The 25,941-nt window shown below is 41.8% G+C and overlaps 1 protein-coding gene across 1 annotated transcript in view; it reads left to right on the forward strand.

The window, feature by feature from the left end:
- The window catches only part of angpt1 (angiopoietin 1), a 67,570-nt gene extending 43,424 nt beyond the window's left edge, over positions 1-24,146 (forward strand). The window contains exons 7-9 of the mRNA XM_080484180.1: positions 2,096-2,262; positions 17,102-17,232; positions 23,212-24,146. Of these exons, the coding sequence (XP_080340306.1) occupies positions 2,096-2,262; positions 17,102-17,232; positions 23,212-23,375 (462 nt within the window). The 3' untranslated portion in view covers positions 23,376-24,146. The remainder of the gene's footprint in view (positions 1-2,095; positions 2,263-17,101; positions 17,233-23,211) is intronic.
- The last annotated feature ends 1,795 nt before the right edge of the window (positions 24,147-25,941 follow it).

The raw sequence follows: 25,941 nt of genomic DNA on the forward strand, positions 1-25,941 counted from the left end.
TGTACGTTAATGAGAAAAGCTTATATCAGATTTTACACATTTCAGCAGAGAAAATTCAATATAAACTTGGAAATCAGCGTTTGGGAGCAGTTAAAAGTTTATTTTGGTGGAAGTGGAATGTGTCTCAGCTTTGAGGTAAAGAAAGGTGAAACGAACAGACAAGACCGATGTGGAAACAGTTGTTTACACACACACACACACACACACACACACACACACACACACACACACACACACACACACACACACACACACACACACACACACACACACACACACACACACACACACACACACACACACACACACACACACACACACACACACACTTACAGTGCTAAACAAACAGCTCAGCATTATTGATAGTCTCCTTGAAAAGCCTTGAATGATTGATAGAGTTTTATTATGTTATTAAATTTCTCCTTCTCGCTCCTCCGGGGCTTGTACTCACTTTTTTTTTTTTTTTTTTTTTGAAATCGCACTTTAGGGAAAATGTAAATCTTTCGCTGTGACTCGGTTTCCTAGTGGAGCCTTGGAGGAAATGTTGGCAATAACCATGTAAGCGCACATATTAAACTGTGATCCCAAAACCATTTTTCGGGGGGAAAATTAATACCAAGTGATCGAACATTTTTATTTAAAAAAATTAACTCAGCAGGCTTATATCACGTTATCGTCACTTTACATAAATAAGTTTGTGAGATAGTTTAAAGTAATGTGTATTTATTTTTTTTTTTTTAAGAAATGAGTCCTAACAGCTGCGCGTAATGAAAAATGTTGCAATTGTTAACTAAATGTAATAAACATTTCAAGTGGTTAGTTTACAGTAGTAAGTTGTGAAACATTTTACGAAAATAATCGAGAATAATCAGATGAAATGGTATTAAAATAAAATGCTGAATCAGTAAACAAAAACGTACAATAACAACTGGTCATCACAAATTATTGAATACTAATAATTATGCAAACTTAAAGATGGTTTTTTTAAAACAACTTTATCAGTTGATTAAACATGTTTTTTTTATATTTAAAATAATAACGGACAGTAATCAGAAATAAAAAGAATTATTGCAGTAGTTAGTCAACAGCAAATGAGGAAAGGTTAACAAAATAAAACTGCACTAACTGTAAAAAGAACATTGAAAAAAGTGGAGATTAAAAACAGTTAAATGAAGGTTAAAAGTTTTTAAAGTAAAACCAATGGAGGAAGTTTTGTTAAAGACAGATTAACACCAAACTAAAAAAGAAGAGCGGAAATAATAATAAATAGTCGAGCATTAAACTGATCGATGATTCAATCCTCGTTTAAATGAAAAACCTTCATTGTGTTTACGGTGCTCAGAGTCACTGGAGGCGGCGGGCAAAACATCGGGTTTTCACACAACTGTAAAGTGGGAAAGTGTGAGAAGAGCGAGGTAAACGGCGGCTCCAGCAGGGCGGCGAACTGACGGACCGTCAGGAGGAAGCGAAGAAGCTTCTTTCACTTCCACCCACTCGGCAGGACATGGCTCAAGCCCGAAGAATGCCTCATATTTACTTACCCCCCCCTCTCATTCTTCATCCCCATGCTCATTCACTCAGCCTCCCCCCCGTCCTCTCAGCAGTCCGCTGTCAGAAGCAGTTTTCCTGCGATCGCGAGCCACTCTGATCAAATCCAAACTCCTCAAGTTGTTTGAAGTAGTGTCTGTACGCTCGCCGGACAGAAACCTTTAAGGAATAATGACTTAAACATGTGTGACTTAAAGAGGAAGAGCGTCGCCGCAGCTGGTAACAATTTAGTTTTATCCGTAGGTGAGTTTGTTCAATGAAGCTCAGAACCTGCAGAACCTCTGCTGGTGTGCAGTATGAGTTATAAATAACAATCGCTGACTAACCCTGATAAAAATAATTGCTGTGTATTTATACATCAGGAGAGATGTACCCTGGGTCGTTTAACTCATATTAATGACATAAGGTTGAAACTTTAAAATATTGTTGTTATAAGAAAATTGATCTTGAACAAAAGAAGAAAGAACTCTTTCTTGTGATGAACAAAAGAAAGAGAACATGTCGTCAGGTTGGGGAGGAAAGCTTCTGAGGTATTTCTCTGCTGCAGGGCTTCGGGAGTGTTTCCGCGGAGCACTGGCTGGGAAACGAGTACGTCTACCAGCTGACCAGCCAGAGGCAGTACGCCCTCCGAGTAGAGCTGACCGACTGGGACGGACACCAGGCCTTCTCGCTGTACGACCGCTTCCAGATCGGCAGCGAGAAACAGAACTACAGGTACGTGGAATCTGCTGCCGCTGATTCCAGCTGACAAACCGAGGAATTATGGTTCTTTCAGACCAGGAAACAGACATTCAGGAAAAAAGAAAAGTCTTCACACTGATACTTCATGTTCAAATTCCAGAGGAGATATCAAATACAAAGACGATAACGTCATCTGCGAAAGTGTTTGTAATTGACGCAACATGATCGTTATGCTCGATAATAATATCACATGTTTACATAAAACCTTACATGTCCGACCATGATGGTCCAATCAGATTCGTTCAGTCGGAGTGGTGCGGTGGGGCAGTGGTTAGAACTCTGGCCTCACAGTGAGAGAACCAGAGATGGAGTCCATGAAGGGTCACAGAATCAGTTTGATGTGCTTCATGGACACTATGCTGGGACATTTTAAGATAATCTTTCAAGCTCTAATGCAAAGTTGTCCAAATTACAATCTGTATTATCCAGAATACAAAAAAAGTTCCCAAGCACTTCTACTGTAAAACTTCTTGGTCTGAATATATAAAGTCTGGAAAAGTGGGATCATCTTTTTTTCCTGAGTTTCCAATCGGACATTTCATGACTGGAACGCGCTGTTCAGTCATCAATAAGCACGGATTCCAGAATTCGTTCAGTGAATTGATATTTGATACTATTCCCCTCTTGATAATTGGATTTTTGGAAACTCGTCGTCATGCAGATTAAAATCTGTGGTGTGGTGTCGGAAATTCCAAAATGGCCGACTCACTCAACCAAAGCAGCCACCAGCTCCAGCTCCTCACCAATTACCATTGACACCTGGGCACCGGCCAAACAAAATGACAAAGAACCGTAGTTTGTGGGATTCAGACAAGGAGCCGTGGCAGCAGAAGTGCTGGTGCCCATTCAACTCCCACCGTGAAGTTCAGAGCCGTAACCCCAATCACTGCAATTCTGTTTGTCAAATAGAAGAAAACTGCATGAAAACACAATCGCACCCGGTTTGTGTGTGCAAGTTTTCACAGCCTGTGTGGTTTGAAAGCAGATTTGTATCTGTTCCGTCAGATGGCCGTGAAATAAAGGACTGGAAATGTGGTTAAAAAAGACAAACGTGTGGTCAACTTTCAGGCTTTATTTTTCCTGGTCTTGTATCAGAAACAGTTAAATATACATGTATTCAAACTGTGATAGCACTTCAATGGAAAGACAAAATGTCTGAAAGTGTTGGGACTGTAAGTGTTTGTAGAAGCCGTGAGCTTTCCAGACACTTCTGTCATGTCTGTCTGTTACGCAAGTGTGTGGTGAAGTTTGTCTCACAGCAAATTCCTTCCCAAAGCCAACGTGTTGCGAGCCTCCGTCTCCTTACTGCAAGTCCCGCTTTGATTGATGCTCGGTCCTGGTGAGCGTCGCAGGGCAAAGGTTCCTGTTTTCTTTCGAGGGGGTTAATGATAACAGGCTTCAGGCTTAGTCGGACGCTCGGCCCCCTCAGATGTGGAAACTACTGCCGAATTCCTCGGACTTCCAAGCAATCGCTGGCTTCAGAGTCAAAAGGTCTGACATCTCCAATTCAGCCGTTCTCCCTGCTGGCTCTCGGTGATAAGAGGTCCCCTCGGTTGCGAAACGTCGTTTTCAGCTGCAAATGACGAAATGCGGAACGAGGAGTCTGTGGCCTAAAAGCCTTTTCCTCAGTTCTTCCACCGAGCCTCCAGAAACAAAGGTTTCATGTGTTTCTCTGCCGCAGGCTTTTTGCCATATCTAATTTTCAGAGCTGTCTTGTGATGACAGGAGTTTCACTTTACAAGGTTTTCGTCTTGAGAAGTTCGTACCTGGAGCGCTCTCCAAGGGCCTGGAGAAATGATTTCAATCATCCGGAAGAGATCGAGTCGTTTCTTTGTTTTGAATTGAACGCCGAGTCGACCGCGGCGTGAGAGCTCGTCTTACCTTTGTTCTTTAAGTGCACGAGCGCTGACATCAGGCTTGTCAACATGGGGCGGAAACGTGCGAAGAGGAAGGTTATTTGTAGGTTTTGGTGAAATGGCTCGATGAAGGGAGTTTATCAAAATGTTCACAACTTCTCAAACTCTTTTTCCCCTTCACATTTTCTCATCAATTCTTGTGTTTTACACTTTTTATTTCTAACCATGTGAACTCGATCCCATCCTGGAATATTATATGACTTTACATTCTGCTTTTCATTTGTTTCATATTTTTGGGATGATAGGTGGAGTTGCAGAATGCTTACAGCCGAAGTAGGTCGTGAAAGTGACTTTGCATTGAGATTTGAATTGGATCCTCTTTGTTGTTTATTGTATATATCCTATGGGAATTCATTTGTTGTTTGTTACATGGTTGCATTATTTTAATTTGCTATATAATTTACCTCCGTGTGTTTAAAGGGTAAAACTCAAGACACCTGGCCTTCGGTCTCATACGGACTGTGTCCCCGAACAGTGTCCGAGCCTGTTCGGGATGCCGATCTCTAAAAATAGATTTTGTTTTTTGAAAAATAGCTGTGGTTCGCTCCTCTGAGATATTGGCCAAAACAGCCCAGACATCCAGACCCTCAAACCAACCAGAGTGCTCAGAGTGCTGTGGTTGTCTCTGCTCTGGCACCGTACCTGTTTTAAAATGTCAAACTGATCATGACAAATCGTCCACGTCGCATTCATGTTTTTGCAGAGATAGCAGGCGGTGTTGGGTCTGTGTCATTGCGAGCCAAACATTTGTACCTCATACTCTCACTTAGAAAACATACACACAGACTAAAAAGCAAACACAGACACAAACAGACATCCACCGCTTGGAAAACAGACAGCATATCCATGTAAGCCCCATAATGCACGCAACTAACTCCCCATTTTTCATAAACAATAAGTGAGTGTTACCAGCCAGGGAATGTTTGTCTCGCTGCCAGCCTCTTGGTTTCTTCTGCAGCGAAACGGAAATAACTCAAAATACTGAGAGGGAGGGAGGTGTGCAATTATCCCTCTGTGAAATATGGACTCCTAATCCTTCAGAGATGAAATCTTGTACACAAACGCTCATTTATTACCAGCGCTCTAAAACGCTGGAGCTGATGTTATCCTTTACTCACTCATGTAATTCTTGTTGGCTTTGCCCATCACAATAAAACTCTTAAAGCAGTCCATTAACAGCCATCAGATGATATCAATATTATGAATTACAAGGCTGCGATTCACTGACGGTCCAAGTTTCATTTGGCTGCTCAGTAAAAAGTGTAAGAGGCTCAGCAGCTGCCAAGGAGGAGAACGGATGGACACACCTCGAAAATATTTACTACTTCAGATCTCAATGGTTTTAAAAGCTGCGCTTGAAGGTAAAAGTGCATCTGTGTACTGGTATTTGTGATAGAATGTATGGCCCCGTTTACAAAACAACGTTTTCAAATGAAAAAGCAGTGTTTATTCGACGACGGCGCACAAAGCCAGTGAAATTGAAACTTTTTGTAAATCCTCCATTTGTATAGACGGCGGAAACGCTGCCACTACACATGTGCACCACTGCCATAGTAACTAATTGTTCTGCACATCCTCAGTAGGTAAACAATCAGAACAATGTTTCCTCCGGAGTGTCGTGACTCCAAGTCGATATTCTCCTGGACGTGGTGGTTTTATAGTTGACAGTCACTGGTAATGACAATCCAACGTCTTCATCAGTCCGTACGAATGGCCGTGTTCTCCCATTGTTAATGGTTATATCGACTTGTTCTATGCCTGCATGTGTGTGTGGTTTCGTTACAAAAACTACCAACAGCACCCACTAGTGGCCGTACATGAAACCTAAATCATTTTCAGCATTTCTGTTGAAAAACACAAAACTTTGATGAAATGAAAACACAAAAACAATGATTTTTTTTACTTGAAACATTGTCGTGTAAACGGTTCCTGATTTGCTAAAAACAAGCAAGAGCACCCGCTAGTGGCCCAACATGCTAACTGCATTGTTTTCAAAACAATACCATGTAAACGTGATTTTTGTTTTCTGAATTAAAAAAGGAAAAACGATAAGTCTTCACTTGTGGTGTAAACAGGGCCTGAGTTGTGAGTAAACCCTTTCTGGGGTTGTTTTCTAATATGTGCTAAAGCTCATATTACCTTCACAGAAATGTTGCCCCTACAAACCAGAAACAATAAATTACTCTATTTTCCAGACAATAAGTCAAATTTTTTAGCTGTTTTGCGGCCATGCTACTTATATTAAAAAGCAACTTATATATCTTACTTATATATGTCACGGTACATATAGTCTAGGTGTCACTGTATGGCAAGACAACGCTGCTACGGTACAACAGAAAAACCTTCATTATTACTGTAATTCGCTGAAAACACAAGAAAAACGTTGCCCAAAGACGAGCTACACCGCAAAATTTAAACCAAAAAAAAGAAGAGCTTATATATCAAGAAACAGAGAAGCAGAAACGTTTAGAACGTGTGAGAAACTGTTACCGTGATGAAGAAAACATAAAATCGTGGGCTGAAAGCATGAGGGCCAGATTCACAGGAGGTTCTGGAACAAAGGCCGCTGGACCTGGATCGTCGATGCTGCAGTTACATCTGTACATGGACAAAGAAATGAGACTTACACACTAGTGAGACTTACTGTATATCTGCTTTTTGTTTGTTGTTTTTTTACTCTCCATGACACATTTTTGACAGGTGGGACTTCTAGTCCAGAAAATACAGTAATACACTTTCGGTAGAATTCAAGGACTTGACCTTTATAGCTTTTCAAAAACAGAAAATCTGTAGAAATAAATTGAAGGACTTTGTTATATTTATGATGTATATCAAACATCTAGGGCTGCACAGTTGTGTAGTGGTTAGCATTCTTGAATCTTGAAAAACAAACACTAAAGGAGTTTCTCGAGATAACAACATTTTTGCAGTTTGCTTCATCTGCAGAGTTCAAGTAATCTGAGCTGACCAAACCTCTCGAGCTCTCTCTGAACCTCAAGCTCATGATGTTGCGAAATCGGCTGGTTTTTTTCTGTCATTGTTACTGCAGAGACCAAAATCGTCGAGGTTACAGCCTTTATATACAGCTGGAGAAAAAAAACCCTCCTATCATTATACCTAATGGGGCTGCGGCAACACAACACAAGCTGCAGAAGAGAAAATGATATAATAAAACGTGATTTTATGACCTACGAATGTTTTTCCAATGAAAGCCATCAGATGAACACATTCAGGCTAATCGCTCTCACTTGTCAAAGTCTCTTTGATATGGCCGCGTGAAATTTGTCGGTTGCAGTGGAAGAGAAATAAACGACAACAAAGCTCAAAGGATAATCACAGAAAATACATCTGGAGCGAACAAACATAAATGAAAGTCAGACAGAAAACAGCAGTTCAGGAAAAGATGAAAATATTTTGTTTGGACAGTTACGCAACAAGAGACATTCCACTCGGTGACACGACACCGTTTTGAAGCTTATGAAATCAATTGTTGAATTTCCTCCGGTCTTTTTTGAGAGAAATGGAAAGTTGACTTTACACACTAAATCAGTGAAGATAGCTGAACCTCTGTGGAATAATTTAAGAAATAAGAGAAGATACGATGAAATCAAATCTAAGTACAGAAGACTGAAGGACTATGAGCTTGAAGGTTCTGATTTCTCTTTGAAAGCCGAAATATATATCACAGTGTCATCTGCATATCAGTGCATCTGGCAGTTGTGCAGGAGAGAATCGTTATAACCTGCTACACAAAGCTGCATATTATTAGGAATCCAGTGCTTTGTTTACTGGAACCAAGCTCTAGTACAATGTGAATTAAATAGTCAGGAACTAATCTAAATGATCATGTTTTAATGGCAGAAATCTTACCGCAATCTTAAAATTGTCCAAGATTATCTTGTAAGACATTCAAGATCTATTAAGTGCTAGATTTATTGCTCTGTCGACTTGTTGGAATTTCAGAGGGGGGTGTCCCACTTTCATATCATTGTGTGTGTGTGTGGCTCAAATTCAACACCACCTGCTCCATCTCAATATATCCTTATGAACTTTTGGCACAAACGAGAAACTTTCCCAAAATCACCTACGACAGAAACGTTCACAGTAGTTGAATATATGCGTAGACACAAGTTGAGGTTTACAGGGAAAAAATGTTTAGTATGCATGTTCAAAGCCTCCCAAATGGAAGAAAAGAGTTATATGTTTATCTTGTGATGGGCCATTACATCTTTATTCAATATCTTTCCTTGTGTGGACGGCCAAGTTTTTAGATCCAGTCGTTTCTTCATATGGTAATGGCCTGAGGCCCCTTAAGAATAAGATAGATCTCATTTAGATGTTTTTCTTGTGAGAATTTATAAAAGAAATTGGCAGGATTCGGGTTTCAAAACATGGTGACCTCTCTCTTTTCCAAGACTCACACTGAGATAATCTCAGATACGTCAAGTTCTGTCGACTTGAACCTCATCCTCGTGAGCTTCGGGTTCCATGGTTTCCATTTCTTAACAGTTCCTAATCTGAGTGTTCTGGTGTTCTGTGGTCAAACACACAACACAAACGTAATTGGATGGCGTTGTATCACCACAGATATCAGAGATCGGTGGAATTCTCACAGTACTCATAACAATCGTCATGTTCATTGAGGGTGAGCCGCCGCCAGCTGCTGATGAAGTCGTACAATATCGTGGAAAAACGTTAGTGAGTCAGTTCAACCACAATCTTGAGTATTCACTTGGACACAGTTTGTGGAGAGGTTTGTGGGAAATGGGCACTAAGAAATCCCTACCATGGACCTTTAACAGTTGTTTCACAACCCTACTAAGTCAGTGTTGGAGGAAACTGAAGCCTATCCCAGCTGACAATGAGCAAAACACCGTTTCACGAAATACTAACAGGGCGGCGTGGCTCTGGCTCACTCGGTCATCAGCCAGTCCTACCTGGAGGTGGATGGATCCTCACCCCTCCTATCAGAGTGCAAGACACTGAAACCCAAGATACTTTCAATTATATATGAGTAATTCAAATGTGTGTGTGTGTGTGTGTGGGAACGTATGGATGGAACTATGTGCAGAACAAATAGTTACTTTGGCTGTGGTGTGCATGAGATGGAGGAGCGCTTCCGCCGACAACACATCCAATTTGGAAGCTATTTTCAAAAAGTTGCACTTTCAGTTGCTACGAGCACAACACCAAAATGTTACGAAGGTTTTCACTTTCCACGTGAAAATGTCATGTAAACGGCGCCACACACTAACATGTTGAGACCAATTAATCTAAATTATTCTTCATGTGGGAGAAAGTGTAAATACCTGCAGACTCTAAGCATAAAAAGTCAACAACTATGGACTCAAACCTGAGTTTTCTGTCTCTGCTACAAAGTCAATTCAGGTAAAAGTACCTTGACTGGAGGTTTGTCTTTTTTAGACTGTGATTCCGTACCAAATGTCATTAATGGAGAATCTTCTAGTATGGGGTCAGGGCGTGTGTGTGTGTGTGTGTGTGTGTGTGTGTGTGTGTGTGTGTGTGTGTGTGTGTGTGTGTGTGTGTGTGTGTGTGTGTGTGTGTTTTTAACTGGAGCTTTATGATGGTCAAAGTCAAGAGAGCAGCCCACCAGACACCTCTTCAGCCATTGGTCAGGGTGATTAACCTCTGCAATGGGCCAATCAGACGGCAGTTCGGGGGGCTAATGGCTACCAGGTGAACACGCGGAAAGTCTCAGCTGACGGCGGCGCCGTCCTCATGCGAGCTCAGCTCAGTGTGTCAGTCCAAAGTAGAACCATTTTCACTTTCATTTAATATAAAAGTTTTTATGCACATTTTCTAGTGGCTTGTTTCTTTCCGGCGTCGTCTTCAAATACGAGTTCGAGCTTCAAACATGGTAATGTGCATTTCATCAGACACGTTGTTTTAGAAGTGGACCCACACCTCCCCAAAGGATTATTTCTGTGAAGTTACAGTATGATCCTCTGTTCAGAGGAACACACTGGGTTGTTAAATGCAGCATGTCAGCAGAACGAGAGACGGCAAACTGGAAACATGTTTGCACATTCAGGAGCGTTCACCAGTTTTCTCTGCTGTGATCTGAAAAAGTCTTTCGGCTGCTGTGCAGAGAAAAAGAGAAGAAACGTCTCCCGCCTTAATTCATTAGTTCCAAATTAAAAACCTACGTAGAGAGGCACGTTAACTGCATAGAAGTGTGAAATTTCAATTAGGATCTAGGATGGTTAACATTTCATTACATTTCCAGCTGTTTTAATACCTGATTTTAAAGGTTTCAACCTTTTATAGACAATTTTGACATTCTAAGTATTCTTTTTGAAGCAGTTTCCTGTGGTTTTCACTCGTTTTCAAACTTTTTTCTTTTTAGAAAGCTGTTTTAGCAGTTTTTCTTCCCACCATTTCTTGTGGTTTTAGCCATTTTATTTGTGCCTGTAAAAAGAAAAAACTTTTAGACTAGAGTTAAATGTCCTTTTAATAAAGCCTTTGTGTTTAAATATAACGAAAACAAGACAGAATGCGTGTTTAGGTGACATTTTGTGAAAGGGCCGGGGAGCAACATGTGTCTCCAGAGCCGCAGGTGACAGACCCCTGTCCTGTCCTGTCCACTCCTGAGTCCTAATGGACGCTTCGTTTACACAAGAACGTTTCAAGTGAAAACACAATGTTTTTGCATTTCTATTTCAAAACTGTTCCATGTTTACACAACAACACTTTGAAAATGATGTCAGTTTGCATGAAAACAGCAGAAACGCTGAAAACAACCGACATCCTAGTGGACAGACGACCAAGTTGTTCTGCTGCAGCACCTAGAGACCAGAACGTCCTTTATTTTCACTTTATTCATCTTAGGACCGTAAGGTGTTCCTAGCCACTACTGAAGGTTTCCTACATTAAATTGCGGGAAGCTTGATTGAACATGGTGTCACAGTGGTAAACATTGTGTTTTGTGGGCATGTTTCATATTCCAATCTGATAAAATGTTGATTTAGCAGAGTTGGTTTTGGAAGCGGATCGGACAAGCATGTTTCTCAGATACTTCACCTGACCCGCGCTACAACTCGGTTCTTATGTACACAGTCAGCAGCTGTAATACTTCGGACCTGACCCTCATCATGAACTGAGCTCAATCTGCTTCAAGGATTTTTTTTTTCCGTTTGCTCGTTGGGGTATTTAGTCATCCGAAAATGTTTTGGTTTTCAGACTTTAATGCCTTAGAGGTATTCCAGCCAACCTTCATGCAGTAATCAAGAGTAAATGTAGCTCGACAGTGCTACAGACACGTTAGCACATATTAAAATACTGATCAGCATTTTGTCCAACCAGAGTCGCTCGAGCTGCAATGTGGAGGCGTCGTCAGCAAGAGGCTGCAATCTGCCATACCACCAAGGAAATACTACAGCTTTCAAAGAAAACACAGATTTTTTAATCTTATGTCTTAAGATTAGCAGACATGACAGAATAATGACACATTTAACATTCCACTGTATTTTGCACCAGAACTTTTCATTAAAATTGGCTTCATGGTGAAACATGTTTGACAGCCCTGATCTACATGTTTTGCTTCACACTGAGTCAGAGTTACTTGTTGAATGCCTGTCATCCTTGTGTTTCTCATTTTCTAAATATCAGCAGTTGTGGCAGTGCAAAAGCAACAAAAACCATTCTTATTATAGTTAGAAGCTTTTCATTTAACTTTAGTCTTCATATACGGTCCGTCACAACATGTGGTTTTGCATCAAATTTATCATTTTAACTTGTTTCTACTTTCTATTTCAATCTCCCCAGAAATACTGTGTGAAAATGGATGTTGTGATACAATGAATAAAACTTTTAATCCCAAATTATTTGGGTTTTTTGTGACCTGACCACCACACATTTCCTTTCAATGCCATGAGGATGAAGCTCCATTACGCCTCCAATGGAGAAACAACCCACAACAAGAACAAGCTACTGAGCTCATTATATCCTAATAAAGCAATAATATTGACACTATATCATGTTTTCTGTAGGTTTTTTGTCATTTGGGTGAGCTGATCCTCTTTCAGTGACATGCACGGTCGCTGCTTTGACTTTGTAAATAAGTGAGAAGATCAGAAACAGTGCTTGGTCTCCGGTAGGTATCAGAGAACTGAGATGGCCTGACACCAGACCCCCTCCCCCGAGACCTCACCAAGTAGAACCCAGGAATTCCCCATGTAGCTCAATATTTTGGTTCCTAATGAGCCCTGACCAGCTGCATGACTAAGTTTCTTTACCAGGAACAGTCAGATTAGTATTCGCCTCTTGTTCACGTCTTCGTCCAGCTGGCCCGAGATCTGTCGCCCGATTCCTTTTCTCTAACAGAAGTCATAAGATGTCGTCTATCCATCAGAGACCTTTTCTCCTTTCTCTTTCTAAACAGGCCTCTCTTCCTCCTGAGCTCATTGTTTGGCCCATCTTTTGATTACCTCACTTATCTTTTCAGTGCATAATGGACCCTGACAGGGAAAAACTGCAGGTGCCAGTTGGGTCGGGGATTGTTGGTCTGGTAAATACGCAGCGTAGCCGGTAAACACAGCCGCAGACTATTTAAGGCAGCCTGTCAAAGTGTCAGGCTGAGAATCCCTCTTGGTGATGGGCCTTGGCGATGCATCACCGCAGCGAGAGCTGGTGAGAGCTTCAGAGAGCAGAGTACATATTCAGTAAAGTCTGGTCTTCATCAGAGCAGTAGCAGACCTCATCCCCGACACTGCATGTTTTCTTCCTCGCAATCAGGGATTAGCTGATAGAAGTCGTGTTGCTCGTAAGTGAGGCAGTGCTTTTTGGATGCGAGCTGGAAAATATCTCCTCGGACATCTGCTGCCTTTGTCAAGGGCAGATAATACAGCGGCATGTGTCGCACATTGTGCACACACACATCCAGGAATTTGAACATTGACACGTAAACTGTGATGCTTTCAGCGTACTCACAGGCCCTTATCCAAACTCTCCATGTCCACTGGTCGTTTGGTGCCACTGATTAGACACATGACTCATTCTTAAACTGTCGGATTACACTTTCTGGTTTAGTGGCTTAGTGAATTCCCCACTGCGACCCGCAGTCACACTTTGTACTCTGCTTTACAAATCAGCCATTTACACAGCTGTCCAAATACAGAAGTCGTTCACGCTGAATGACTTTCTTTCCTGTCGATCTCTGAGATGTTCAACCTGATTCCTCACAGCGACACACAAAACGTTGCCTTGACGCTCTCTCCCTGGAAAGGCCAAGCGGGACCCGAGGTTCATTAAAGCTCGACGGTTCCTCAGGACTCGGGAAGTTACTCCTCAAGTGAACCGGCACTAAATAACAAAGACCTCTTTGGTTCGGTGCTGCTCCTTGAAAGCAAAACTGAAAAAGTGTAAAGTGAAAACAAATCTTTTGTTGCGTTTGTTTTGTTTACACAGCAACAACGGCTGTTCGAAAAAATGCTTTGACTCCGTCTCCCCATAAAACAGACAAAACACAGCTTTTTGAAAATACTCCGAGGGGAAATATGCTGCGTTTCGGAGACCTGTCCAGACGAGCCAGAACAATCTTTTGTCTCCTCGTAGGTTCCAAAAACATTTCTCGTCCACACCGGAAACACGCGACACAATGGCAACTACTCAAAACGATGTAGTACATATGCCAGGCCTATAGGTGCCACTGTAACTCTGCCACAGAAATACAACAAAAATGGAGAAGAAGTCACAGAGCACGCAAAAACTGAGAAAACGACAAATCTAATATCTGACCTTATTAAAGTCTCAGCAGCGCCACCTGCAGCAGGTCGTCCGCCATCTTTGTTGTTGTTCAGTGATGTCAGGGAGAAAGGGGGCGGGGCTATATGGTCGAGGGGCGGGGCAGTGACGTCATTGTTTTCAGCATTGTTTTGGTCTGATTATCCGTCGTGTCATGGATCCCAGTCCACATTCTCCTGGACTTGGTACTTTTATTTTGACAGTCACCGTAATAACAATCCAACTTGGTGGTCCGTCCACTAGAACGTCTGTGTTCTCCTATTGTTAATGTGTATAGGTAATTGTTTTCTGCTGCATGCGTGTGTGTGGTTTCTTTTGAAAAACAAACAACAGCATCACCTAGTGGCCCAACATGCTAACTACATCGTTTTCTGCCGTTTCTCTGTAAACCGACGTCTTTTAATAAATGTTTCCGTGCAAACGAAAAACGTTTCTGAAAGGAAAATGCAAAAACTATGCATTTTTGAAACATTGACTAAACGGCGTCCAAGAGAGCGTGAGAGAAACGAAAACTTGGCGAGGGAACAAAAGGAAATGTGCAGTACAGTGGGGAGGAGGGGAGGCGCGCTGCAGATCTTCTTCACGCCAGGAGTGAGTTCACAGAGTGACACACCCCGGAGGACTCTGCCCCTCCACCGCATCGTGTTTTCATTTTCCATCTTGTTCTGCGCATTGACATGTGGCGCAGTCCCGATCGGAGGCGACGGCTCATCAGTCTTAAACGTGCAGTTTTTAGGTGATTTCGCGGGATGAATGTTCAGTCTCTCGACCAGAAGTGGTCACTCCTGGTCTTGGAGGGCCACTGTCTCCTCCATGGCTTCAAAAGGCCTGATTATAAGGAAGGACTTGTTATCAGGCTTTCTGGAGAGCTTCACGGGGAGACAGGACCTCTCCGGGGTTCCTGTGCTGCAGGAGGAAGACATTAAAGACATGCAGGAATGTGGCTCTCCTGAAACAGATACTGATGTCAAAGAGTATTTAGCAAAACATACTTTCATGGTGTATTATACATTTTTTTGCACATACTGGACATTGTTTGCACGACTCTTCATCCTTACTTATCTGGTAAACCAGTCGAGCACAAAGCACTTCTGTACACACTGTTTCCTTTATTATCTTTCAGGTTGGAGTTTACAAACTGGTTTTAAAACCTGATGGATCGTATTTGTATCACACATCTTGGTGCTTCAGCAGTTTTCCATGAAGCAAACACACACCATCAGGACCAATATGCGGTTCAGCATGTGGACAGATTTTTTTTTTTATATATATTTATTTGGATTTTCTACATTTTCATATAAATATATATTAATTATTTTGATGACATCACCCGAATGTGACACAAGAAAAAAGTCATAGATAACTTATTTCTGTTGTGGTCCTCATAAAAAAATAAATAAAAATAAATACAATTTTAAAAAAACATAAAAAATATGAAATAGTGACATTATAGTGAACAATTAAATACACAATTGTACAAAAGTACAGTATAAATTTAGAATAAATTGATCAAATACAAGATCGTCCTATACAAATCTATTGCACAAAATTATTTGTCACAAATATTACCGATTAATCATAAAAAAGAATAAGCCTAACTTGGACCCCAATGCTCATATTTTATGCAGAAAGAAAAGACTGGACCAAAAATGAAAGAAAAAAAAAACAAAGAAAAAAAAAAACTGTAACTGATATTTGCTTTATTTTAAATCCCATTGTGATATTTTTTATTTTATTGTTTTGTTTCATTTTTGTTTCACATTTTAGTTCAGGGGCCACAAACAGCTCAACCGCATCTTGAGTGGGCCGGAATGGTGAAATAGTGCCATAATACATATATAAACTTTGAATTTTTTTCTTTGTTGTGGCGCAGAGTGTATGAAATGAACGTGTCTCCAAAACCAAACAATTACTACCATGAATTTTGTGTCAACATAAAGTCAATTTTAATGAAACCTCCTGGTGCAAAACACAATGGAATGTCCCAAAAAAAAACTTGGTTACCCTATAGCTGTTGCACTATGGGTGTTTTTATAAAATCACCCAGACTGCATGGCTTTGAGGCGAATGCGAGTTTGATAGCTTCCATAGCAGCTTCACTGATATCTCAGCTCGGGTCTCAGTGTTGTGTTGTGTCCGCTACTCTTAAGAAATGTGTTAAAAAAATCAAAGTTTTCTTTTCAGTTTTTACCATTTGCTTGGTGGTCTGGCCCGATTGGAGTCTCTTGTGGGCCGGTTTTGGCCCGCGGGCCTTGTGTTTGACACATCTGGTTTAAAGCGTCTGATATTTCTCAATCATTTCCTCCATCTTTCTATCTCTCCAGCTACATATTCATCTATCCTCGTCCATCCGCCCACTCAACTGACTGTTTGCAGCCTTGATCTACATTTCCTAGAACAGTGAAACTCCTTCGGACACTTTAACTTTATATTAGACTGAACATGATTCAAACTGAGTCATGATATTTCCACAGCATGCATTCAGATATTGCACTGCTTTAACAGTCGACGGAGTTCTTCACTTGTAATATTCTCCAGAGCGGGCCTGCTGCGATATATTTCTGGACTGTTTATTTTCAACTGTATTTGGTTTCATGACAGAAAGAAAATAGAAGATCATGAAGAGAGTAGGAGCAGTAGGAGCCTGTGCAGTTAAATCCAATAACCCAAGACAAGAAGAAATATTGCATTCTTGGAAAACAAAGACCCACAGAGACATTGCCACATCTGTCCAGCGGTGGATGGATGATGGGTTAAACAGGTTGCTTACTGGACTTTCTACTGTGTTGCTGCCACAGGTCTGTATTTCAGGATTTAGTCTGTTGTTGCGCTGTAAATTCACACTCTGCCCAGACATTCCTCGCACTCCTTCTGTCTGTAATTCCTTCATACAGTCATTGTACCACTCTTTATTTCACATTGGCTCTACCGTGTTGTTAATGCACTTCCAGGACGTGTAGTCAATCACGACAAAACCTGAATGTCTCTCCGGAGACGTCTGTTGGCGGCGTGTTGTGTCTTCTCCCAGCCTTTATTGCCTCCACTACTCACATCAACACTGGCATTCTGCCTCCTCCCCCGTCTGCCTTTTCATGACCTGACTCCCTCGTCTTCCTCCCCCCGATGTCTTTCAGACTGTTCCTGAAGAGCCACAGCGGGACGGCAGGCAGACAGAGCAGCCTGGTGATCCACGGAGCAGACTTCAGCACCAAGGACATGGACAACGACAACTGCATGTGCAAGTGCGCCCTCATGCTCACGGGCGGTGAGTTCCTCAAAGCTGGGAGAGTCATGTATTTGTGGTAGAAAGGAGGCAGATGTTCAGGATTAGTTAAATTATTCTATTCAAGTCAATGAATTTCGGCCCTGTCCCTACCCGTCCACACAGAGAACATCTGCGTCCAAGCGACACCATGAAGACTTTTCAAAATGGTGTAGCACATATGCCAGGCCTATAGGGGGTGCTGTAACACTGCCACAGTTTTCAGCTAATGTGCGTCTCGTCCATCCACATATCAGAGCCGAGGCGGCGTTTTCAAATTTCTCCACTTAGGAACCTGTGTTTTTTAAAAACACTTTTCAGGCTCCTAAAATGCAATGACATGTGGATGATCAGCCAAAAACGATGTGGTTAACTGCAATGGCGGTCATGTGGACAGCGCTTTTGACAACCAAGAAAATATTTTCAGGTGTTAGCCATTTTACAATCTGGAAACACACACCTGATATTTCATATTCAGGAAGGGAATCTGCTCACATCATCACGTCGTTTTTAGCTGTAAAAATATGGTCAAAGTTCAAAACAGCAAGTTTCATTAAAAAGATATTAGTCCAAGCGATCCCGCTCCATTTTTGAAACCGCTCCATCCTGTCCAGAGTCGCGGGGTGCTGGACGACGTCCTAGATAACTATGGGCAAAGGCTATCAGCTGGACCATTTAGCAATAATTTATCGTGATTCATTCTTTAAGATGACATTTAAGAAGGCATGCTGGGAAATACCAGTCTGTTTCTCCAATCACTCTCTTCTTTCCTGAAGCGAGTTGTACTGAATGTTTCTTCATCTGTTTGAAGTATTTCTCAACGATAAAGTCATTTACTGACCCGGACGGTATTAGAGAAAACATTTTACGGCTACTTGGAAATGAATCTGAACCTTGTCTTTACTATCAGTGAGCTCCCAAACAAAAATAACAGATTACATTGATTTAATTAGGGGGATTAGATTGGGTTACTTTTATTGTTCCCTGAGGTGAAGTTGGATTTCAGTGAGTCATACAACCTCAGACACCATCAAACCAGATTAAATGACGACGAGTGTTAAAAGCTCCACAGCGCTCTACATTAGCCTGCCGGTTTTTTCCAACAGCTGATTTATCCTTACGCCACTATGTTATCAAGTGAACTTGTTGAAAACGGCCAATTGTGACTTACAGATTGACGGTGAACTTGCCCGAGTGGCTGCATGTCAGCTTGTGAGAAACATTAGAGAAGTTGGACTCTTGTTTCCCCTCCTCTCTTTTTTCTAAGCAATGCTTCCAAATGGCTAAATTCCACGACTCAGTTGTATTCTAAAAGCCCACATTGTTTAGTCCTGGGCTCATCTATTTATTCACCATGGAGAGACCATGTCTCGGTATGGCCGACTGGCCGCCTTCCATTCCAAAAGCTCTGTTGCTTCGTCACCTCCACCACAGTGTTCATTGCCCGGTCGTTATTGCAGCTCAACCTGCTTTAGCGAGACTTTGAGTGAGCAAATGCGGTCACTTATACGTCTATCTGCACCTATGAGGTTATATTCTGCCGCTCGTCCAGCGCGCTGTGCTTGGAAACGTAATAAAAATCCCCGGGCGCGGCACCAAGTGTCAGAGAGATTTAGAAGGACTCTGCTTCTCCGGCTGACCCTCGCCGTCACCTCGTCCCGACCTGCTACTAATCAAGCATCTTTAAATCCGCATTTCAGATCAGCTTTACCTCTGAGGTCACTGTGAACAGAGCTGGTTAAGGCGAACTGGCATCTGACGGCTGATCAACACCCCGATTCTGCCTGATTGATCACCTGCCTGCGCCCGGCCGCAGAGGAGAAACACGACGGCGTGAATGCCGAGTCAAGGCTCTACCGTATATATATTCTGATTTATTCCCCGTGTTGTTAAAGGCAGGGCTGACATGAAATGATGTAAGATTCTGGAATATACAAGAAGAAAATACCTCCCGTGCTATTTTCACTAGGTTAACCACAGTGTGCTGGAGGAATAGAGGGCGGGATCCAGTGTGGATAGAACACATGTTGTACGTTTGCTCTGCACTAAAAGACGCAGTATGGACGAAGCGCCGACAGCAGGAGGTCGCAGGGACGCTTTTATCCAGAGAACAAACTGCAGTCCCGGAGACCTTCCCAAAGGAAGACGTCCACAGACATTTCACAAAGGCTACCGATCATAAATCCCAAAGGATTTCTGTGTGTGAAGGAAACCTGCAGTTTATCAGCTGTAGTTTTAACACTTAGTCTTATCTGGTATATCGGTGGAAGGTTGGACAGAATCATGATGCTTTATTCCTCAATCCAGATTCCAAAAAGTGTAGGGAAATAAAAAGATTTGATTTGCATAACACAAAGACATTTTACCAGTTTATGGAACATTTATTATGAATTTGATGGCAGCAACAAGTTTTATAGTTCATGGCATCTATTATGTCTATTGGGAATCAAATATGGGTTCATGATATTTGTAAATTATTGCATTATTTTGTTATTGACATTAGAAACAGTGTCCCAACTTTTGAGAGAATTTGGTCTGTAATTATACTTAGAGTTCGAAATCATTACACTAAAATTAAGTAAATATATATGCATTTATACATAAATATAAATGTTACACATGAACAATAATCGCATTATTGTATTTCTGACTGAGAACCAGTTCCAATTGATCAATTCCATCAGGATGGTACACCTTAAATGTGATCAATTCTTCTTAACGATTCATTTCCCAGCACGACATCAAGTCGCGTCGCGGTACGTTGCATGACGTCACACACTCTGCGACGCAGACCTCCTTTTTATTTTTTATTTAATTTTTATTGAACATTTACAAACTCTAGTTACGCAGACCTTCAACCAGGAGAAGGTGAGAAGGTCTAAAGTGGGAGACGATAAACGACAAAATAATATGATAAGTTAATACATGTTCCACTCACCACGTCCTGAATCCACAGAGTCCACAGCCTCTCGTCTCACAGCCACAAGGTCCAGTTTAAAAAAAAAAACAGTCTCGGTACAAATCCCGGCAGGAGCCTTTCAGTGTGGAGTTTACACGTTCTCTCTGTGTGTGTGCTGGTTCTCCTCCCGGTACTTCGGTTTACTCCGATAGTCAAAACAACCTGCACTATGGCTCCCTGAGCTACACCCCCGGCCTCCATCACCTCCTCCTGAGCACCACATGGTGTGGCTGCTGAAGACGGTCCATTGGGTGAAGAAATGTCCTGTCTGAGGACTAATGAGGGACTTTTAATAAATTAACTCTGCCGTCAATCTGTCCCGTGTAGTGAACGTCTGCTCCAACAAGCCGACAGAGTAGACATATGCTAGTAGATCTTCAGTATATGTGTGAGCCTCTGGTTTTCACACCATATACAGTAGAACACGTTCTACTAGAGTATGTCTACTGTGTAGACATACACAATCTAGTAGAGGGTAACTACTGTATGTCTATATATTAGATCATTCTGTGTTGAATATCCCCTCAAAAAAAGCACCAACATAATATGAGAACACAGCATTCCCTGCAGACCGAGAGAGCACATTCCTCCTCTTACGTCACTTCCACGTTCCTCTCCAGGCTCCGCCTCCCAGAGAGGGTTAACTTGTCAACAGCACAAAATTTGAAAAAGTGTCAATTCCAGGGGGCATCCGATGAAGGCAAAAACACATTTGACTGTTCTTTTTTAAGAGAAAAATTATAATTCAAGTTTCATGTTTGGAAAAAATAACATTGTTCCTTTTGGTGCAGAAAACTGTGTAAAACTACTTTTTCCCTTTCAAAGAAATACTCAGGAATCGTTAGGAGAATTGATAAAATCTTATCAATTCCCACTCCAAGTAATCTACCTGTTTATTCTCCTTTAAAAAAAAAAATAATAATAATAAAAAATAAAAAAAATCGATAAGAGAATCGATAAAGAATTGAATCGTTAAACAGAATCAAAAATGGAATTAGAATCAGAATCAGAAAAATCTTATCAATTCCCATCCCTAGTTTCCTTGCTGTGGGTTTCCTTGCGTGCGTTGATCACTAAACAAACAATGTGTATGTGGCTGATCCGTGACGGCAACAAGGGCAGACGTTTGCTCCAAGCTGCTGACGGGATCTGGTCGAATGTCATCCTGTAGACCGATGTGGTATTCAGGTCAGTCCAATCAGAGCGCCGCTGTGTGACTGACGCATGCCATGCCTCGCATAGCGTCCACATCTGACCGCGGAGCGATCGACAGGGGGGAATCGTCACTGTAATTTAAGTAGTATTTTCCATGTATGTTGGGGCTAAACTTCTACTTTCCACGAAAAACTGCAGAAACACTGAAAACAATGTTGTTGGCATTTCTTTTTTAAATTTATTTCTTTATTTAATTTTTCAGGGACCATGCACAAAGACATCAATCTTAAAGAAAAGATGCTTCGTACCAGATTTTAGTCGTAGCTAGTTTCCATCTGGAGACACAGAACATAATAATACATATTTACAAATATAACATACAGTAAAGATTTATAACATTAGCAGGAACCATTAAAATGTAACACCTGCTTTCAAAAGAACTTCAACAGATATTAAAAATCTTATGGAACACGTTATAATACACATTATAAATATTACCTGCAGTAAAATCAGTAACATTATTATTAACATCAACAATAACCATTAAAACTCAACACCTGGAGTCGTAAAACTCAATTCATGAAGAGCCACTAGTGGGCGCTGTTCATTGTTTTGCAATGAAACCAGGCATGCATGTACATAGAGAACAATACACTAGAAACGTTAACATCGAGAGAACACCCACATTCTACTGGACAGACGAGTTGGATTGTCAAAATAAAAGCACCAAGTCCAAGTAGAATCTGGACTGGGCGTCATGACACGTCAGGAAAACATCGTACTTCTTGTCGAGCTACTGAGCATGTGCAGAACAACTCGTTTCTACGGCCGTGGTGCGCATGTGCAGTCGCAGCGTTTCACTATTTGAATTAGAATTCAAACACGTTCGTAGCTAATAAAGTTGAATTGATGTTACTCTCAGCAGAGCCGTTGAGGGGGAACCGTGCAGTTTGTCACGTTGTGGGAGGAATAAAAGCTCCATGTGCCATTTCTACCCACTGCACACCGAGCTTTAAATAGAAAGAGGTAGCGCCAGTGTTTGGCAGCAGGTAGCGGGCTCGCTGGAGGGGGAGGGGCATGAGGAAGTCTCAGGATTCCAAAAAGGACAGGAGTCATGGTGAAGGTCACTTTAATCAACACAAGAAGAAAAGGAAAAGTCACTCAAAAGTTAGTTTTATCTGCGGCTGAATGGTTCAGACTGACCACACCGGACCCACAGCCATGGTGTGAAGGGCTTCATCATAAAAAGATGGTAAATGGGGAGAATAAGGGACTTTTTCTTTTCTCAAACAAACATGTAGAATAAAACATTTTGATGAAAGTGAAAGTCGTGACTGTACCGCAGCCAAAGGGATATCTTAATTTGAAGAGAAAATGGAAAAACTTTGATTGGGTCTTTGGGGTCTGTTGACACGACAACGACCCCAGAGCCGCTCTTTGAAAACTGCTCCCAAGGTGGAACTTTTCAAAAAACGCTCTGAAACGGGGGGAAAACTCAGCTTTTCTCCTGGGACAACCAGCTCACGGCCCGGCATGCTACATGACTACGTCATTTTCAGGGTTTTGGTCTTTTTAAGTGGAAATGGTTTTCAAAACGTCACTAAACTCTTCAGAAATAAAAACGAAATTTTCACTCATAAAATGCGTTAAAGCCTCTAATAAGCTTGAGAGGGTTTTTTATTTTCGATGTGGATTCAAACAGTTAGAAAATGATTTAATGATGTGGAAAATAAAGAAGTGTTCTCTACTGTAATGTATAAAATATATGATTCTACTGTTATTATTGGTATTCTTCATTGGTGTTTTATGTAGATGATACTGATTCTGATTCACCCTTGAGCATTTCATCATCTTCATTCTCCTTCCAGGTTGGTGGTTCGATGCCTGTGGCCCGTCCAACCTTAACGGCATGTACTTCACCCAAGGACAGCACATCGGGAAGCTGAACGGTATCAAGTGGCACTACTTTAAAGGCCCCAGCTACTCCCTGCGAGCCACCGCCATGATGATCCGGCCCCTGGACTTCTCCTAGTCGCCCCCACTTTCACCTTCCAGTGGCCATGTAAACACATTACAGGGACATTTCCTTTCCTTATCCTCTCGTCTCATCTCATTTTCCGCCGGGAGTCACGGAGCGAGCGCTTCTTCACCTCGATGAACTGAAAACTGACCGCTGGGCGGGGCGGGACGCGACGCGACGCAGCCGAGCCGCCCAGCAGATTCACGAGCCCGACCTCTTTCACGGCTGAGGACACGTCGGTGCACAATCCGAGGTCGGCTTGTTTGAATCCTCAGTCTTCCTTTGCCCCCGTTGGAGAAACGAGGAGGATTTGAACTGGTTTGAATGGAAAGCAGCTTCGACTGAAACTGCAGGACAGAACTCACCAGAGAGGAGGACAAATCTGAGATGTGGCTTTTTGTTTTTTTTATTAACAGAACACATAAATATTGTGATTGTGTTATATATTGTGTTTAGTATATTTTTTGTTATCCCAAATGTACACAATAGCCAAAGCGAGAATGAAATGTCTTTTGTACTAAACCGTGGACTGAACTTCTGCCTGGATTATACTTATACACGGGGGTGGGATTTACTTTAGTGTCAATGCACACACCTTTCTTCTTGTGTGTTCATCAAAACCAACTCCCCCCAAAAAACACTGCAAGACACTACAAGCCAGACAACAGATTCAAACCAGGGTTCTGCATCGGGGAACCATCCACCATCCATCACTGACTTCACCATTTCCTTGTTGAGCAAGAAAATAAAATCTTGAAGGCATTTTGCGTAACTCCCCACTGGAAGATTTGGCTCTTTCATCACAGTTTTCTCTATGGAGGTGAATTCTGACTCCTCGTCACTGACGCCCCGTTCACACAACGACGTTTCAAGTTAAAATGCTTCGTTTTTGCATTGTTGTTTCAGGAAAGTTTGCCGTTTCAGCAAAAATATAGCCAGTAAAAAAATAATGTAATTATCATGTAGGGCCACTAGTGGGTGCTGTTGTTTGTTTTTATAATGAAACCACACAAACAAGCAGCAGCAAACAACACGCTATAAACATTCTAACATTCTAGTGGACGCCCAAGTTGGATTGCTATTGGACTGTCAAAATAAGAGTACCAAGTCCAGGAGAATAAGGACTGGGAGTCACGACACGACAGAGGAAACTTTGTTCTGATTGTCTCTTCTGAGCATGTGCAGAACAACTATTCACTACGGCCGTAGTGCACATGCGCAGTCGCACATTTCTTTTGCATTTCCATGCAGGCAGAATCAGGACATTTGTGAAAAGTTCCACCAGCCGTTGTGGCGTAAAAAGACTCCCGAAACGCAACGAAAGTTTCGCAATGTCACTTGAAAACGCTGTCGTGTAAATGTTGCTTCAGAGATTAGCATCCGTTATTTCTTATGCTGTTCCACGTACTTTTTTCACTCAATTTTCTGCTACAGCGTAAGAAATCAACAGTTTCTACTCTCTTTAATCGGATTTTCTACTTTTGGAAACGCGCTCGCTGCGACCGCCGGAAACGGAGCGGCGATAATTACAAAGGTCACCCGCAGTGATGTCGCTGGCACCTTCATTCACACTTGCCCTTTTGACACGGTAATTATTTTTAGAGTTCATCATGGGAGGTTATTATGGGATTAGATTCTGGAGCAGTTTGTGCCTTCAACGCTGGCTGAGAAACAAGTGGACGCTGCCAGTACACACACACACACACACACACACACACACACACACACACACACACACACACACACACACACACACACACACACACACACACAGAGTACCTGCTGTAGAGCGAGCAGTGCACACCGTCATGTAAATGCTTATATTAAGCTTTTGTCTCGCCTTGAGTTTCTTCCCATTCAAACTTTTTTTTTTTTCCTTCCTCCTGATCATTAAGGGAACTTTGGCGTTTTTCACACACACATCAGCGTGACAGTCGCGGCGCTCAGCCAGTTTCTGCTTCTCATCAATGCAGCTACACGGGGAGGCGGGAAAGAAGGAGCCTGGATCGGATGCGAAGCGTGAAATGAACGATCCATGTGAAGACACTTTTCATAACTCACACTGTGGAGCTTTTTTCCTAAAAAGGTACAACTTGGGAGAAGACAGCGTGTATCTGGAACGTGTAAAACGACAGTTGACATGTTTATTAGCACACTTACATTGTATAATTGAATGAGTGTGTATGAGGAAAACTGTCCTTTTTCTTTTTTCTTTTTTTTTTTCATTTTTCCTCCGCCACGCCACGTTTTGAAGTCGAGCATGAAACCTAGAAGTTGAAATAATAACCCTGGAAAAAATGTGCCTTTGATAACTCTGCTTTTTACCTCATTCATTTGTAGATTTGCAGATTTATTTAAACATCTTTTGTAACATGTGGTAACTGTGGTGTCGCTAGATTAAATAAAGAAGCATGTGATGCACTAATGTTTTCAATCTGACTTCGGAGCGGAGTTTCTTTCCCAAGCCGATGTGAAGGGAGGGGTTAGGGCGGGGGCGTCAAACATGAGGAGACGCTCCAATCCGGACAAACCACCAAGCAAGCTGTAAAAAGTTCAATGAAAAGTTGTTTTTTTTAAC

The sequence above is a fragment of the Lipophrys pholis genome, assembly GCF_963383615.2.
Source record: "Lipophrys pholis genome assembly, chromosome: 17".
Classification (NCBI taxonomy): Eukaryota; Metazoa; Chordata; class Actinopteri; order Blenniiformes; family Blenniidae; genus Lipophrys; species Lipophrys pholis.